General features: G+C 39.1%; 2 protein-coding genes across 2 annotated transcripts in view; one reads left to right on the plus strand and one right to left on the minus strand.

Annotated features, from left to right (window-relative positions):
- Window positions 1–220: 220 nt before the first annotated feature.
- Window positions 221–10686, minus strand: LOC122835867 (nucleobindin-2-like). The gene is made up of 13 exons (XM_044125288.1): window positions 10538–10686; window positions 9715–9852; window positions 8289–8396; window positions 8065–8197; window positions 7066–7169; window positions 5574–5759; window positions 4055–4145; window positions 3805–3863; window positions 3537–3629; window positions 2795–2884; window positions 2354–2524; window positions 2032–2086; window positions 221–1258 (listed from the first exon to the last, which is right to left on the minus strand). The coding sequence occupies exons 2-13, from the start codon at window positions 9850–9852 to the stop codon at window positions 1146–1148; spliced, it is 1341 nt and encodes a 446-aa protein (XP_043981223.1). The 5' UTR covers window positions 10538–10686; the 3' UTR covers window positions 221–1145.
- A 2373-nt stretch (window positions 10687–13059) lies between these two features.
- Window positions 13060–18646, plus strand: part of pik3c2a (phosphatidylinositol-4-phosphate 3-kinase, catalytic subunit type 2 alpha) — a 46872-nt gene continuing 41285 nt past the window's right edge. Inside the window, exons 1-2 of the mRNA XM_044124756.1 lie at window positions 13060–13450; window positions 13750–13895. The gene's annotated coding sequence lies outside the window, so the exon portion shown is untranslated. The remainder of the gene's footprint in view (window positions 13451–13749; window positions 13896–18646) is intronic.

An 18646-nucleotide genomic window follows, 5' to 3' on the forward strand; every position in this document is an offset into this window, starting at 1 on the left:
GAATAAAATATGCTTAATATATGAGACAGAGATTAAATAGTAATGCCCACACAAAATTTCAGACCTATGATTAAGTCACGTGACCCTTTAGATTCCACAATGGCTTCACAGCTGATTTGGATTGAATTTAATGTAAATTGCTCCTTTTCTGTTGTTGGCCAGAGATATAAAGAATGCATTTTCAAGAAACACGTAGGCAAATGATGCAAAGACGCAAGCATTACACTTGCAAGGTCATTAATTTAATTAGTAACAGTCAAACCACGTTCACCATGACATAATTCCACAGGACACTTATCAATGAAGACAAAAAAAATAGTTTTATCAGTTTTCTGTTTTACTGCAATGTTTAAGTAACATAAAATCATGATTAAATAAAACAATCTAAAGTCCCCTGAGAATTAACTCATACTCTCTTTATTTATTTTATCAAACTTCTTGAAGGGAGAACAGTTCCAGTGGATTTAAAGAATAAATAAATCATCATGAGCACAACACAAAGTCTATGGAGCAGTGGCGGACATACTAAACACAAAAAACCACTTCAGGTATCACAGATTTGTCGCTGGAATGTCAGTTGTGAAAAGGTCAAATTCAACGTACAGTGTAGAGATGAGCTTTTCTTCGACCGTCCAGCTACAAAACAGAAATGCTACGTGTAAAACAGGAAGTGTGTAAGTGAACCTCAACCAAAATTATTCTTTACTGGCATTCTTTTTTTTTTTTTCTTCAAGATTATCTCTTAACAACCAAAACACATCTTTATAATGTTTGCTGTAGATAATATCAGCCACAGCAAACCACAGTGCCTGAAACAAAACCCTCCATTTACAGAGAATTTTCCCACAGAGGACACAGAGTCCTTGTTGGGATGGAAGTTTGAAATACCCGAAACAAAAGAAGCGTTTGTCCATAAGGAAAACTCTGGCTTGTTCAGCAGAATTGGCTATCAAAGGGAGGGTTGGCACTGGCGCTAAACCTGATCCCTGAATTGGCTTCCTTCAGGGGGCGCGTAATGCTTTTGGGCTGTTTGTGCCTTCAGTGTAAATCAGGACGTTAGTTTTCTAAACAGAAAAATTGGTTCACAAAAAGAAAACGCACAGAGACGCTCACTCATAACAGACAGGGTGACGGGGAGGGGAGGCCTAGGAGTGTCCTGGCACTGGCACATCCTGCTGCTGGTGATTGGGAGGCAGAGGCTGGGGGTTTCCTGGTACGACTGGTGACGGTTCCCCCTCGGCCATCGCGCCTCCAGGCTCTGTAACAGGAAGTGGCATTTGTTCAATCATAGAATTTAGCTTAAATTCTTGGAAACGTGGACTTTATGGCTTCTGGGAAATGGTTTGTTTGACATAAAGGAGCAAACATGTAATCAAGCACTTTATTCTTGTTTTTAAAGGTGCACCGATTGATCGGCCAGCCGATCGCTCCCGATTTCCTGAATTTTGAATGATCAGCCGATACTTAATCTGTGAAACTGATCTTATCTACCTCCGCAAAGTTCTGATAATCAGCCACATGTGCATGTCCACAGCTAACAGCAGTCACCCCACCTTACCAATTTAATGACCTCCTCTCTACATTTTTGGACTTCTTCTCAAAAAAGTGACCTCTGACTGATACAGTTCTGGAAAAAAAAAATTGGCACCTCAAGCTTTTTAAAGACTGCTGATCGGCCACAAAACGACAAACACTGCACCCCCTTGATTTTCTCAGAGCCACAACGAATAGTTTTTGAGCAAGAACATCAAAGATACAGAGCTAGCTCAACGGTAGCGTCTTAGAATGGACCAGTCAAAGTCGGATGGAAAATTTGACAACTGAAAACTGCTCTCTGTCGAATTTGAGCTCATGGCAAAAAACAAGTTATGACTGTTTCTTGCTCAATGTTTCTAAATTTCTGACTCATACAAAACACAGACAAACACCATGAGAAACCTTAGACCTGCTTTGACTGTGTCAGTGGCTTTAAGAGTAAATGTTAAACTCTTCGGGATAAACTGACAGCAGTTAAAACTGTCTGATACTTACCTTTCACTCCAGCTTTTAAACTCTGCGCTTTAATCTTTTCCATTTCTTCCATTGCCTGAGCAGAAGACCGAAGGAAACAAACAGCATAGAAAGGAAAGATCTCATTAGAAAAACATTGATGGACAACTTGAATTAAATTCAGATTAATTTAATTTAATTTAACTTAATGGCCCACAGTTGGTGTATAACCTGCCCATCTCAGGTAAGATGTGAAAATCCTAAAACACGCTGATAAATCAGTCCTACTTCACAAAAAACAAGAAAAAAAATACAACTTCTTTTGCATTTTCCTTTTTTTTTTGCAGACTCAACAATAACTCACCTGTTTTAGCCCCGACTTCTGAGCATTTAGTTCTTCCTGTTTTCTCTCTAGCTCCTCCCTCTGTTTCTGCAACTCGGCCGTCTTGGCGTTGATGTCGTCCTCCTCGTTGGCGATTTGCCGCTCGTACTCTCTCAGCTCCTCTTCTGTGTAAGCAGGGTTTTGATCTAGAGTCTGTGAGGGGTGGGCAGAGGAAGTGAAAAAAGAAATAAAAAATAAGACAAACATAAGTTTGCCACAAATTTTATCCTATATCAACATGCAACACCATTCTGATTATGAAGTTACCCGTTTTTTTTAAATCAGACATTATGATTTTACCAACATATCACAGATATATGAAAATCTGCAGCCAAACTCACTGCGGTTTATTGGATAGAAAGTACAACAGAAGGGTGATAATCTGTGATAATCTCATGCCGAGATGAATTTTTAAAATCTTACCCCCCACTCGTCTTTCTCATGGAATTCCGCCTTCTTGGTTGCTGCTATGAACTCACTCATTGACACCAGCCTGTCTTTGTTTGTGTCCACCTGACAAATCAAAGCAGGAAGCAGCTTTAATCACTGTGTTAAGATCATACTAAAATATTTTGAGAAAAATCTTGGACTTTAATAGCAATCTAAGCAATCTAAAACTAGTTCATGGTGGAGAGGAATAGTGCTTTGGTTCATTTAAATTGGCAGTATTATGTGTTTTCCAGACACATTTTATTGCCATTATGTAGTGTAATCAAGTAACTATGTTAATTTCAGTTGTTATGAAAAATGCTGCACATATGAAATATGACTTAAAAGAAATTTGACAACTTGAAATTGGGCGTCTGTCTCTTTAAAAACCTTAAAAGCTGCGTCTCCAAGGCGGGGCTAGGTTCATCCAGGTGTTTTACACGGCTAAACGGTTGCCACGGGAGGCTAAAGCATTTCTCAGACGTGCATGGAAGAGTCAAGGTAACACTCCAGGTATGTTTTTGATGAGAGAATAACATTATAACATGATGTAAAGCTAAAAAAAAAAAACATAATACTGCCCCTTAAAAATCTTGAAAACTGAAACAGCCGATTTCAGAGAGTCACACTCTGCTGAGATGCAGCGATGACCTCATTACTTAGCGGGCCTAATCAGAGCTAATCAGTGATGCATCAATGACAAACAGGACTCCATGCTGCATTGTGTTCAGCTGACCTCATTCATGACATGCTCCCTCATCCTCAGCCTCTCTTCCTCCATCTCAACCATGTCGTCCTCCTCGTTCTTAGGGTTGTACACCTTCTCCAGCTTAAACGAAACATTCAGTTGTTACGCCAAAACTTGAACTAGTGTTTTGAAAATGAAAAAATGTAGCAGCTTTTCAGACAAAAGAAATGAATAAGTTGAAAATATTGGCCAAAATTGGTATCGGTCATCGGCCAGAAACCTGCAATCTGTGCATCCCTAACATTCACTAAAGTACCTCTTTAGTAAAGAGAGCTTCCAGCTCGCTTTCATCAAAGAAGCCGTCTCCATTGCTGTCTGCAACACAGAAGTCAAGAATCAGAAGTAACTCTCATCTACATGAATAATCACAGATTACAAAGATACAGTTTTGATAAGCAAGATACTTTTTTTTTTTAGATTCTTAGATGGTTGCAGATTCAAGAGAAGTACAGCAGAGTAGTTCTGCTACTGTTGTGTGCTAACATACATTTGGAAACTATGGTTACCGTGCATTTTGAAGAAGGTTTTGGGATCAAAGTCCTCTGGGTCCAAACCGTCTGACTCCTGCCACACCTCTTTCAGCTGGTCCTCACTGCCCTGAACACACACACATGCAAACACACGCCCACACACACACACACACATACACACACACACACAGAGAGCACCAGCTGAAAACCTTTGGGTTTGCCATTTAGAAAACTTCACCCACAGATGTTGTTGCTATGTTAAAGGGGAGTGACATTGCTAGAGGTTTCTGTCAATCCCTTAAATCAGAAAAGTTCTGATTGTTCTTCCAGCAGTGGCACATAAAGCATCTATGCACCAAAAATCTGGAACAAACTTCCAGAAAACTGTAAAACAGCTGAAACACTGACTTTCTTTAAATCTCAACTAAAAACCCACTTGTTTAGTTGTATTTGAAACGTAATCAATTGCAAATTTATTGACGGAATCTGACTTGATGTTGTGTTTTTAATGTTTATTCTATGTTGCATTGTTTTTTTGTGTTTGATTTGACGTAAAGCACTTTGAAATGCCTTGCTGCTGAAATGTGCTATACAAATAAAGTTTGATTGATTGATTGATTGATAAAGACCCTGATGTTAACGTCTACATTAGCTGGGAAGGATGAAAGGATACAAAGCAAAACTAACAGTGTTTCATTGCTTCCTGATCTGGTGGAGCTGAAGGAACCTGGTCCGCTCTGAGAGAGAAGGTCCCTCCCTCTGACAAGGCAACACTTATCGTCTGCACAACAAGTTGATAAAACGTTGCAAAAATGTTTTGAGAATGTGGCGAGTGCTGAACAAGCCAACAAAGAGAAACAAGCTTACATAGTGGAACAAGGTGTCTCAATGCGCCAAAGGTCTTTACCAGGTGCAGAAAGCTCAGATTTGGAATACAGTTAAACAGATTATTATACCAACTGCACGCTCTGGTAGGGTCGCACTGACCCCGTGTGCGCTTTTACAAGTTTTTTTCTTTTGCATGTGATTTCGGGAACTGACGGTCTGACGGGACACCCCAATCTGCTTCTCCCGATGTCTGATCATGCTGTCAGACCGCAGGAGGGTTAAAGTATTTTCTGTCTGGTTTGTGGATCCTGTTTATGTCGCCACCTCCTGATCCCCTGTACCAGTGGCCCAAACAGTCGGAATTGTTTTTAAAAATAACCAAACTGTGTTTTCGTGTGATTGAGAGGCTAAAATGCATAAAAATGTATTTGTTCCCCCAAATGTCCAGCTTTGTTTGGACTATGCCTAAGGTATTTTGATGTGCAGTATCCTGTTGGAACTGCACAAATTTCAACCATCTGGCTTGAATTCCCACCTTCAGTTGAGAGAAACTGTATCTGAACTTTGGTTCTTTGTGTTTGCTCATGACAGAAGCAGCGTTTGTCTGAATCAAACATGTTACACAGCAAGTTTACCTTCACAGCAGAAATGGTTCATCATTAACAGACTGATTCTTCTTTATGTTGCAAGTACTGTTAAATATCCACGTTCAAAGTGGGTGTCTTACAGGGTGGTTAACTTTGGGATGGTTGGAGTGCTTCTTCTTCATCTCTTCATAGTGCTGCTCCTCCTTCTTCCGGTCCTCCTCGTTCATCGTTTTCAAGCGCTCCCTCCTCTCGTGCTCCTTCGTCATCTCATACCGCTTGAACTCATCGTGGCGTTCCTTGTCGTAGTTTTCCAGATCTTTTGTTGCCTTAAATTTTAAGGAGAAAAAGTAAGTTTGGCATTACTTGAGCTGGTAATCTGTACTGAATACTGTTTTTACTGGATTGTTCTTGTGATTGCCTCATAGACTGCACATTGCTCAAACTGTTGAGCAGCGACATGGTCAAGAAGTCAAATTTAAAAAACATGATGTCACTTAGGACACAAAGCATAGAAATAGACTGAATAGATCTACCCTTATGAATCAAGAAAATTGTCACCAATACCTGAAATATTGGGACCAATGCTAATATTGATATCGGATCAGTGTATCATCATGGCATGTAAATCGGGCTGGTAGATTTTGCATGGCAGAGTAGGAAGCCTATTCCTATTTAGTAAACAGTGATGTAGGACACTTTTGTTTGAAAATAAAACTTGGATGATATGAGTTACAACATTTAATTTGTATTTGTAATAAATAAAATTATTTTTGAATAAAATTTCTAAAGGCCAGTATATATTTCGGTCTGTATGTCACAACTCCATTGTGTACAGCGCGAACAGTGCGAGTTGCTGAAACTGTTCAGACCTCAACTGTCAACTGTGAGGTAACTTCCTCATCATTCTTAACATACAGAAAACCAATTGCTCTCTTTAAAAAAAAATATATATATATATATATATATTACTTTTAAAAGGCCCTTCCTCTCCAAATATAGTGTTGAGTTGCAACATTTAAGATTAGCAAAAGACAAAGCAAGCGACGGTGCCAACACAGGACTCATTCTTGTTTTGTGACACCTGTGACTCTCCGCTGGGCCAACAATACCACTTACAGTTAACAATACCAATTAAATCCTACGTTTTTTTGCCTAGTCTTTTGTGGAAATATCTTAGTACAGCTAAAATAAGACAAAACCAACTTACAAGTATCATTACAGCAAGAAACAGGAGCTTCCTTTAAGTCAATAATCCCTTAAGATTGATTGTTTTAAAAAGTACTAGTTTCACTAGCAGATCATTTTGCTTATAACAAGTAACTGAACCAAAAATACTTTGTGATTTTGTGTTTTTGCAGATGTGGTGACAGTCTATACAAGTAGCTCTACAAGTTAGTCTAGTGATAGTACTGGAGTGTATTGTGTGTGTTTACTAATTATCTAGGACTTTTTTTGTATATTCACTAACGTTCTGAGAACTGGTGACGGTTTGGGTTAGGAATACGCTGGTTTACAGAGTTACTGTAAACCAGCGTATTCAAAGCAAGCGACCGTGAATGGAAGTCAAATGAATGGAAGTCAATTCGAAGTCCTAATGTGGGTAGCAAGATAAACCTTTGTGTGTGTGTGTACCGATTGGATAAGGCGATCCAGGTCCTCCACCTCGAAAGTGTGTGGGTTCATGTGGTTGAGGTGCTCAAACTGCTTCAGCAGGGCCTGGTGGTCCAGTGTGTTCCCTGGACAGAGAAAATTCAAAAGAAAAGTAAAATAAACAGAACAAACAACAATTACCGTGTGTTTTAAGTTGTAAGCTTCGACTTCAACACACTATTTCTGATCTTTACACATAATGCAGTAAAAGTGCATAACGCCGCACTCTGTTTATGTAACTCTTACTTATTTTTTTTTTTTATGTTTTTACGTTATTAGACAGATATTCTATGAAAAGATTGATCTCCTCCACCTCCTCCCTGAAATGCACCGCTGCCGACCAAAAATAACCAATCAGAGCCAGGGCGGTGTCAATCAACCCCATGTACTCGATGCTAAACATGCTAATGGTGGAGAACCAATGAACCATTACAAAAAATCCATTTAAAATCCGTCATCGGTGGCCATGCTAACTAGCCTTAGCATTCACAACAACCTCTGCTAGCTGCAGCTTGCTCTCTGCTGGCGCAGTAGCACCTAAGACCCGCCTCCTGGCTCTGATTGGTTGTTTCTAGGTAGAACTGGGAGCACTGGGAGAAGGCAGAGGAGCTCAATTCTTTTATTCACAGATTACCTGTCTTATACAAAACTGTCATGACAGAATGACAGTTCCAACAAATAAGTAAAATTTTTTTTTAGATATTTAGAAAAGTCACATGCGGGTTTTTCTTTCTGAGCCCTGCAAAAGCTGTCTATTTGTGTTGGTTTACCACATCAAAAAGACTTTAGAATACACCCAAAAAAAACGTTTAAGTGGATCTAAAACTTTCGCAATGCACTCAAGAGCTAGAATCTCTTGAGTCACAGCCTGCATTTGATGATGAACAAACTTCTGGCGTGGATTGCGGAACACGTCCAATTTCAAGAAGCCCAGATCTGCCAGTGACGCAGCACTAACCGCCACCCTGTGCCTTCACTCACCGTTCCCCTCCCGGAGGTCGTGTTTGGCTTTGATTAGCAGCCGCAGCCGGTTCATCTCCTCCCTCTTCAGCTCGTCCAGCTTGCTTCGGAAATTGTGTTGAACAAAGTCCAGCTCTTTGGAGAGTTTGCCTTGCTGCGAGCAAAGAGTCGACACGGCAAAGTTTAAAACTGAGAGCGCAGTGCAAATAAACCGATTGCCAAATAGTTAAGGGGGGATTGTGTACCTTGATGTCGTCCATATTGGCGTTTTTCAGCTTTTCTCTGAAGTGGGGGTCTTTCTCCAGGTACTCGATGACTTCCCTGAGGTAGCGGTCGTAGTGCAGACCGGTGTCCTGAGAAACAGTAGATGACTCATGTTTATTTGGAAAGCCGACGCTAATTAGGGCCATTCTAAAAATATTTTCTTGGTCATTTACCACCCAGTAATGACTACTAACAGCTTTTTTGTTGTTTGCTTTTCCATCTGCCTTTCTCCTCACAGTTAAGTGTAACTTATATCTCTCTGACACTTTAAACCAGACCCGGATCTACAAGGATGTGGGCCCCGGGGCTGGAACCAGTTTGGTAACCTATCCACTAAGGGAACATGTATTCACCAATGCAAATTACAGTACAATTAGTGCACTAATTAGTGAATTGAAAAGAAATTACAGTACATTACAGTACATAGTTCTATACATCAGCAGGTATAAAATGATGCCTGGTGGGTTTAGGCCTGTTGATATACATCAATTAATCATATGATAAATGAAAGTAAACTCAATAATTTCCATCTGCACGATTTATCGTTTTTCTCTTTTCTCTCTCTCTTGCTACCAGAAACTGATTGCTAAGTAGTAATAGTAATAGTCTTCACCAGTCTTCAGTGCATTGGTCTTGACCAGTCTTTTTTTGAAAGACAATCTCATTTATAAAGACTTTATAATTCATTTAATTTATTTTTGTTTCTTCGTTTTGGATATCTAAAATGTCTCCCAGTTCCAGTGTTAGATGTTCATCAGAAATGAAAGTTTGTTGATCGTTGAGAGCGTGTGCTTGCGTTATTATGACATTAACATCATGTTACTTGAAAGCCGTCTCAAAAACGACACTATTATTGTTTAATCGCAAAAAGTTACAAGTTGTTTCACTTGTAACAAAACGTTTTCCCATGTTACAAGAAAAGTATCCTGTTAATGAATCAAGCTCCTATTTCTTGCTGTAATCTTACTTGCAAGTTAGTTTTGTCTTATTTTCAGTGTACTAAGATTTTCTATCGCCCAGCAAAATTTTACATTGTAACAAGCCTAGGCAGGTTTAACACATCCTCTAGCCAATGACACCTTGTTGTTTGGAAAGAAATCAACTATGACTTCATAATTTTTTAAATAGTTGAATACTTTTTTAATTCATAAAAATCCTAAAATAGCGCACATCTCACATGATTTGGGTCTATGAGTTTTATTTAAGGTGCAATGTTTGGATTCATTAAAAATAAAATACAATTTGGAAGTCACCCCCCCACCCCCCCCCAAAAAAAAAAGGTTGCCCTGGGCAACTGCCATTCCTACAGTCAACCCAAGACAGTTTCTGTGTGTGAGGTGAAATTTGCTGTAAAAACCTCTTATCAAACAGCAAATCCCTGCATTTGTCAAAATGCTGTTGACTCACGGCGCTCTGCGGTGGCTCCAGCTGCTCCACCTCTGGCTTGTCTTTAGCCTTCTCCACACTGATAGGCACTGAGTGGATGCACAACCACAAACTGAGCAGCACCAGCCCACAGTGGGCCAAGGCTCTTCTCCTCACCATCTAGTTGGAAGGGGAAAAAAAGCAGAAAGAAATGAGAGTAGTGGCGGTACTTATGTTAGGAAGTCTTTTACGCAAAAATAAATAGATACACAACCATATACTCCTTAAAAAAATGTCATTCGATTTATTGGGATTTTATGTTATAGAGCAACACAAAGTAAATGCAGTTTTCAAAATGTTTTAAGTGTCTTATATCTTCCTATCAAAACGACCATATATTAAAAAAAATATTTTCACAATAGTGTGCTACTTTTTGTTGGTTGGTCACATAAAACCTATTGAGGTTTGTGACTGAAACACAAGAAAATGTTCATAAAACATGAATTATCTTTGCGACACCTAGTCATTGCTAATGAGGAAAAGGCTAATTCCCTTAGAGATGAAATGCGGGATCACGTTATGCAAGTTGGCGTTAATCTTAAAACAAACTCTGCCAAAAGAAAGGCAGCAAGCAACATACGTGACTGCTGGATAAAGACAACAAGCTTGTTTTCGAAACGGTCGAAACATTTCACTAACATGAAGGGTAGTAGATGTGTGACTACACACTGTGTTAAATTAGCAGGTTATTTATTAGAATCATGTAGCGATGGTGAATGCTAATTCATATCACCCAAAATGTAAAGCTACCAAACGAGCCAAAATTATTAACTGATAAATTACCTTTGTGTCAAGTCAGACTTACTTGTCAAACACTCGTTACTTGTTAGTTCCTCTTCTTATTCCTCACCGAGCTTCCACTGTTGAGTGCTCTTCGCACAGCCTGAGATTCATCGGAGCTTGTTGACAGCCGTCATCTAAATACCACCAATACAAGCCTCAGGTAGCCACAACCTAAACAATGGAGGTAGCCGTTTACCATGGCAACGCCCCGCCCCCACGCGCTCCCATTGGACGGAGAAAAGTCAACTTTCTTTGGAAAACTGTCGCGTTGGAAGGTGATTGGATGCCGCCCCTGCCACTCTAAGGGTCTTGAACTCTAACGGTGAGTTGAGACAAACTGTACGTGGCGTTGCAGACAACCCCAGACGGAGGCGGGCGGCCTCTGCGAGAAAGCTCTTCATTCAGAAGTTACATTTTCATGATATGGTTTTATTTGTCATTGGTGTGTGTCTGAGTGGCTGAGTGAAAAACAAAAATAAACAAAAAAAAAAAAAGATTGTGTATTTTAGTACGAACAATTTTCGTAGTTGTAAAAATTTCAGGCTTGCTGCACCTGCTACAGCTCCTCTACCTGTATGGCAGAACTATTTTAAACTAAGCCCCCATAAAAAAAAGTGCGTAGGTGAAGTAATTATTGGGCTACACATGAATATATAATAGGCTACCAATATTTTATTCGTTAATAATGACTGTAAAAAGAGCATACAATAGCCAAATGAAAATATATTTAAAGAATCCCAATGGTTTCATGGTTTTACTTATACGTTTTAAAAATTAATAACATTGGAAATGTGTTATTTACAATTTAACCACTCTGAAGTTTTTAATGTTGAAAATGCGGCTCACCACCCAGGGTGGCATCCCATTGGGAGGCAAAGGTCTATGAGAATAAATATTGCTAAGTTAATTTGCATAGCACGTTTCAGCAAGTACTTTAACATATGTGAAAACATAAATCAAACTAAAATACTACATTGCAGTGGCATAATAAAGGAGAGTAATGAAAAGATGGACTACAGGCTAAAATGGACAAAGTTCCAGTAAACATTAATTGAGGGGAACTCTAAACAAATTGTGTTTGTGCCTTGATTTAAAAAGTACGTGGTGTTTCAGCATTTTTTTTTGCAGTTTTCTGTAAGTTTTAATGTTACAACACATCATTACAGGGATTCATTGAGGGATTTTTATAAACCAGCAAAAGTGTTTTAAAATCCATTCTCTGAGCTACAGGAAGCCAGTGTAAGGTCTGCAAAACTGGGGTGATGTGTTCTATCTTCCTAGTTTGCTGCAGATGCTCAATAACTTCTTAGGCAGATTTGTAAATACACTGCTCCATAATCAACTATACACTAACTATACATATATTTAAATAAGTTAGATTTCTCCTAATGTTGATTTAAATTTTAAACAGTTTTAATGTGATACATCTAAATGCCTTGTAAGAACATAGAATCTTCATTTTAGGGGAGCTTGACACTATTCACTTCTGCCACGCGGTGGCGCGGTTTGACCGTCTCTTGGAAGCGACCCCCGCTGATCCACTTCAAGCTTAACGTCAGCAAAATTTGCAAAGTTTTGGCAAGAGCATTTAACCGGAAATGACTCTTTACAGTGCAATGTCTTTTCTGCATATACTTTTTCTGCCAGTTTGTCAGACCAAGTTTTTCTTTTTTTTTCTTCGCAAATTACAAATTTGTGCATTATACATTAGCTACACACGGAAGTGTCATCAAATGAATGTTATATTTTACACTTTAATTTCGACCTCCTTGAGCTTTAATTCCGAATACACGCATCTCGAAAAATTAGAAACCGTTCAATATTTTTTGCCAGTCATTTCAGAAAGTGAAACTAAGATAAATTCGAAGCACGAAGGTTGGAATATGTCAAGGCTTTTAAAAAATTATCATTATGGATATAGATAATAAAAATTAAAAACTCAGCATCTCAAAAAAAAAAAAACAAAAAAAAACAAAAACGAAAATGAGAAAACGTTAAATATTAAAAATTAACTGTTTCGCCTCTAAATGGTCTCAGACTGGGTGAGAAGAGTATTCAATCATGAGGACTAACTGTACAAATGTTCAGAAAGAGTCACTGACACTCTTTATGAGTAGGTTAAACCACAAAACGAAATTGCAAAAGAAGCTGGTTGTTAACAGAGTGCTGTATCTAAGTATGCTTATTGAAAGTTGAGTGGAAGGAAAACATGAGGTAGGAGGAGGTGTATCAGCAACACAGATTACCGCAGACTGGAGACAATTCACAAGAAGTCGGCGGAAACAATAATAGTAACAATACATGTTATTTATAGGCACATTTCTTGGCACTCAGGGCCATCTTGCGTCATTAAACAGACGTAACATGGCAAGACTCAATAAACATAAATACAAAAACAGAATGTAAATAAGACAGAACAGTTGTGGTCAGAGGGTGTAAGCCAGCTTAAACAAGTTTTGAGTTTGGATTTGAAATGTGGCAGTGAGGGAGTGGATTCTAGAACGGCTGAATGCTCTGGTTCCCATGGTAACAAGCCGGGGGGGAGGGGGGGACATCCGGTATGAAGCTTAGTCAGTGATGACCTGAGGTTCCAGTCCACCTACTGGTTTTGGTCCACTGGGTTTACTGACGTTCACAGTCAACGTAGATGTTCACCAGCAAATTCTAGAGCACTTCTTGTTTCCTTCTGCTGGTAAAGTTTATAGAGATGCTGATTTACTTTTCTAGCAGGACTTGCCACCTGTACAAACTGCTAGAGGTTCAAAAAAACTGCTTCAGTTACCATAGTGTTATGGTGGTTTATCAACCAGCAAACGGGCCTGACCTGAACTCCATAGGTAATCTATGAAGTACTGTCAAGAGGAAGCAATCAGGGTTTCCATTATAACTTGAGCTTGTGTTCAAATAAGAAGTCTTACTGTAACACCAACCAAAGGTGAGTATTTGTCTGGTGTATGTTTGGTTAAAACTTGCTTATTCTTCATTCAGCGAAGGAACTAGGGGTGGGTAGAGTTGCCAAAAATGTTATTCAAGTTAGAGTAACATTCTTAAACAGTAAAAGTAAGATGTACGGTGCAGTAAAGTGCAGAAGTATCTATTTTAAGTTACTAATGGCAAAGTAACTTACCATCCATCTAATGACGACTGTTTCCTTCAACTCACGTACTATTGCCAACCGATGTACTGCCTACCTTTGTCCATGGAGTGGCGCTGTATCTCCATGTAATTTGTTAGAGCAGAGACACCGCTTTCTACACTTCCATCCAAAAGTCAGTCGACTCCGCCGACCAACTCAACAGGAACTGACGTCTCCTTTGTGCAAGTGGATGGAAAAATGCAGGCTGCAGGAAAAATGGCTCCAAACACCGGACCGCTGAAAGGTGAGAAACAAACCTTTTCACATAGCACGTCTTTTAATAAAAGTTCAACTTTGTAGATGCGTTATATCAGCGGTTGAACCGTCGTCGTATGTGTCCGCTTCCCGTTTGAGGAAAGCCTGCATTTGTTCCCTGTTGTGGTTAGTTGGCGAGAACAAGCTGGCAGTTGTCTTGAGTACTTTTAAATTATTAAACCGTTGTCACTTAGAGCTGGGAAGAGTGGCTAAAGTAGCGTTTGTTTGGGTGAAGTCAGTGATGTTTGTGTAAACATGGGGTTCGGTGCTACTGGTTCACCTGGTTTAGCAGCTAAGTTAGCCTCAAAAGATCTAAAGTTGGAGTTTCAGTAAAGCGGCTACCAAAAGTAGCGAAAAGTGGCTATCTGAGCTAGTTTACCAAGTTCGGCTTTTGGCAATTGTTGAAGTTGCGTCATGCTAACAACGACCTAGCTCTGATTTGAAAGAAGTCAGTTGGGCAAAAACCCCAAACAAAGGTGACACAATGCCAATATAAAACCACAATTTATGTCCAGTGACAGAATAGCGAAACAACTGACCTAAGAGTGTGCTTTGAGTTCCTATTCTGCAACTATATTTGATGACAAAAGTATCTTAAACTGGTTGTATCTATTATTTTTCTAGATAATACATCACGAGTTCCCTTTAAACGCAGCTGTAATACAAACTTAAATAAGGTGGTTGGCACAATGAACTTTTTTAAAATTTGTTTTATGAAAAGAAAATGGTAAGAATAGAGTTTGTAATATTTTGCTACAGTTTATGGTCTCAAACATTAGATTGTGTCATTAAATGTTGCGTGACTTGGTTACTTATTTTCTTTAAAAATCTTAAAGAGGCTGTACCTTGATCAGCTGCACAGTAAAGTGCTAACCTCTGCATATTTTTTTTCCTCACAGCCTCAGGAAACAAAATATTACAGTCTCATTTAGGTCTAAATTTAAAACTTGTTGACTCATAACTGTAAAAACAACGGCAGATTTGCGATTTTAAATGTATTTTCTGTCTTATTTTTAACAATTGTGTGACTTGTCCACGCATTAATATGACACACTGAACAAACTTTTGTAGCTCTCTGGGAGGATGTCCTATCAAGAGTAAACACTGCATTTATTGTTTCATTAAGCAAGACATTTTAAAAGATTACTCAGAGCTTTTGAATGGCTTTAGAATACCAGGAAGACATTTTATTAACACCGTGTCCCTGCAGTGCTGGTTACTGTTATCAGGATGCGCTGTGGTGTTAAAATGCTACGATTTCAAGGACGCTGTAAATTTCCGTCCTTTCAGGAAAAACTCCTGAAAAAGGCGCCTCAAAGTCAAGAGCTTGCTCAAGTTGTATTCAATAGGGCCGTACAACAATTAGTAAACCTCGCAATAGTGACAATACTAGTAAATATAGCGACGAAAATATTTTATTCTTTCATCCGTTCTTATGTGTGCTTCTGTCACTTTGTGACCTTTTTGCATTTTTGGAAATGTCATTTCTGTCTGCTGTGAGCAGTAGCATGTTAAAAAAAACAACAACCTATTATTAACACTTGAAATATATTAGCCAACAGTAACTGCACTCAACAGAGTCATTGTGATATTGGTATTAAGCCTGTTGCGGTAAGCAATAAATCAATTAAACTAAATTAAAACAAGCTTTATGATCTCTTTCTTTAACGAAAGTCTTCAGTCTATAGCTTTGGTCTCAACTAATCTTTTTTTTAAAGTACAGTTTTCTTTACAGAGACTTCAGTATGGATTTTATTTGTTATGTTTTGTTTGAAATATTTTGGATGTTTAAAAAGTCTCCCAGTTCCAATGTTAAAAAGTTAGTTGGAAATGAGAGTTTAATGATCTTTGAGAGGGTGTGCTTGCATTATTATGCCTTTGCTATTGTATTACTTGAGAATGACCTCAAAAGGCCAATATTATCTTTTTATCCCAATAACTTCTGGGACAATTTGTCGTTATTGTGACAGGTCTGGTTTGTCTTATACATTGTGATATTGCAATGACGATATATTTGCAATATATTGTTTAGCCCTGTTGTAGAATAGTAGTGCACCGATTGGAGCTTTCTGGCTGATCACCAATTTCTTAAAAAGTCTATCCTGCCAAAATTGATTTTTTTGTTTTGTTTTGTTTTTTCCTTTTTTTAAAAAAATGTTTCAAAATATAGCAACAAATTGGCGAAGGTGGTAACAGTTTTGGGGATTTTTGAAAACTGCATGCGTGCGGATGTGACCTGGTGGGCGGGTCTGTCAGTCAGCCCTCTATCATGGCAGAACAAAAGAGGACACTGGCTGACTTTCAGAGCTTTGTGGGGCAAGATAAGCTTGGTGGATAAGATCGGTTTCACATGTAAGTATCGAGTGAACGCTTATCTCCCAAAACTAAGAAAATCAGATCCGATTTATCGGTTCACCGCCAACTGCACTGAAACTCAGCTCAACTCACTTCCACTTCACTTACAAAATATAGCCAGAGTATGCCGTTTAAGAATATTGCTGATGTAATAAATCATTGATGTATTCTGAGAAATGCCTAGTTTCAGATTTTAGTATTAGTCTTTGCGCTTTTTACAGAAAACAAACTCTGTAAATAGCAAAAAAAAAAATTTGGTCGAATAAGATTAAAAACTACCACTGACACTTTCTGTAAGTAATGTTGTTTCTCTTATTTTGTAACGAATTAGCTTCAAGCCTTATTCGGGATGTTTTGCTGGAGGGCTTTATGGTTCGAGGGTTTTCGGCACATTTGACTTTCTGTCCTAAAAGTGGTGAAAACTGGTAGAATAACAAGTGATGCAGTGATCCTACCATGCAGAACTAACCACAGTCAACTAATGTTTATGAAGTTTAGTCACAGGCAAAATTTCACTTGTTGTTTACATTTTACGTAAGGTATCTGTTTTGTTTTGCTAGAACATGCTTTTTTTATTGTATAAAAATAGTGGCACGCGGATCACATGTCAGAATGCAAGGAATCCACAGAAAATTTAAAGCATTAGTAAGAACATGGTCCAAAAATGACAGTCTGTATTGATTTTCCTGAGTAGTTTTGCTGTAAAACTCTGGATCCTACCCAATAGGTGCAGCCACATTGCCACAACCTGCTGGGGTTCACACAGCTGATAAGACAAGCTTGGGCCGTGACTCTTAACGTAATGCTAACAGAAGGAGAAAGAAGGCTCCAGTTGAGGGAGGGAGAGAGAGGGGAGGTTGAGCATTTCAGCATGCCAAATTCCTCAGCTGCACAATAGCGTTGGGCAAGCCCCGAGTCCCGGCCGGCACAGTCGGCCTTCACCACCACAACGGGAGGGGAGGCTCAGGAGAGGAGGAACTCGCTCAACCCCTGCGCCGCAACCGTTCGATGAATGGTTGCTTTGAGGACGCTGCTGTGTCATCCAGCACCACCATGCCTTATGAGAAAAGTTATGTTTGGATTGTTATCGCTAGGGTTGTAAATATGTCAGCCTTCTTTTGTAGCATGAAACGGAGCACCTTCCTACAATTTATGAAAGAAGGCGTTGCTAAATAATGGAGAAAATATGAGCAGGTTTAGTAGTAATAAAAATAAATTAGTAGATTTGTGAATTAACTGTAATGTGTTCCTGATTAACAGGCTTATCATTGTTTTGTTTAGTCATTTATAGTATACAGACACTCCCAGGTTTAATATGCACCTTATGGTTAACAGTAAACCTGAAAAAAGAAGTGTTTATCTTGACGTACGTTCCTATATGAATACACGGGATACTGATTTGAGAGGTCTGACCCACATGATGCCCTGGATTTTATAAGCAGGCTGGCCGAGCAGCATATGTGGCAATTTACAGTCAGTCAATATGCAATTAAAATGCGCTTAGAGCAACAAAGCATTGATGATTTATAAAGGCTTAGAACAGGGGTGTCAAACTCCAGTCCTACAGGGTCGCTGTCCTGCAGTTTTTAGATGTGCCACAGGTACAAAACACCCGAATGAAATGGCTTAATTACCTCCTCCTTGTGTAGATCAGTTCTCCAGAGCCTTGCTAATTACCTAATTATTCTATACAGGTGTGGTGCAGCAGAGGCACATCTAAAAGTTGCAGGACACCGGCCCTTGAGGACTGGAGTTTGACACCCCTGGCTTAGAAGCTTGGAAGCTCACTTTAGGTCATTGTCCCGCAATAAAAATGCAACCAAGAACCTCTTCTTTCGTTACAGATCAATTAGGGCCTTTGGACAATAGTTGGACCGCCAAGATGTGAGCTTTCAGTGCATTCAGCTAGGATTGTGGAATTAAAGGGGTGTGACTTGCACCACAGAATTGGGACAGAATGAGTAAAGAAATGCGTATTAGATTTCCTTGATATCTGTGTGTTCCGATCCTCCCAAAGGTTGTTCACATGCATCTACCGGTAGTGTTTTTTGTGCCCATCCTGGACATGTTTTTTTTTTATATACATTAGATTCTGCTGAACAATGTTTATCTCTGATCAGACAAACTCATGAGAATAATTGGTGGCTCTGGCACTGGTTTCCTTTTTGAGTCGTATCAATTGCCACACTTGTTTGTTTTTCTTGACTCATACTGACATTGGTGGCTTGACTGTAAGGCCCATTTCATGTCAGGACTTTCAAGTTGAGCCAAAGAATAAGTGTGGATTATGCAACAAAAGTATCTTATGAAAGAACCTTGAGATGCATGTAGGACTTGATTGACCAGTCCTGGACGATTAGAAATTCTGTAAGAAAATAGGTCATA

Source organism: Gambusia affinis, linkage group LG08, assembly GCF_019740435.1.
Source record: "Gambusia affinis linkage group LG08, SWU_Gaff_1.0, whole genome shotgun sequence".
In the NCBI taxonomy this organism is placed as follows: domain Eukaryota; kingdom Metazoa; phylum Chordata; class Actinopteri; order Cyprinodontiformes; family Poeciliidae; genus Gambusia; species Gambusia affinis.

Bases quoted from the DNA above. Each gene is read 5' to 3' on its own strand.
- LOC122835867 (XM_044125288.1), bottom strand. From the start codon at position 9,852: ATGGTGAGGAGAAGAGCCTTGGCCCACTGTGGGCTGGTGCTGCTCAGT. The intron at 8,397-9,714 runs GTGAGTCAACAG...ACTGTTTCTCAG, and splicing joins TGGAGCCACCGCAGAGCGCC to GACACCGGTCTGCACTACGA. The intron at 2,885-3,536 runs GTCAGCTGAACA...TTGATTTGTCAG, and splicing joins GGGAGCATGTCATGAATGAG to GTGGACACAAACAAAGACAG.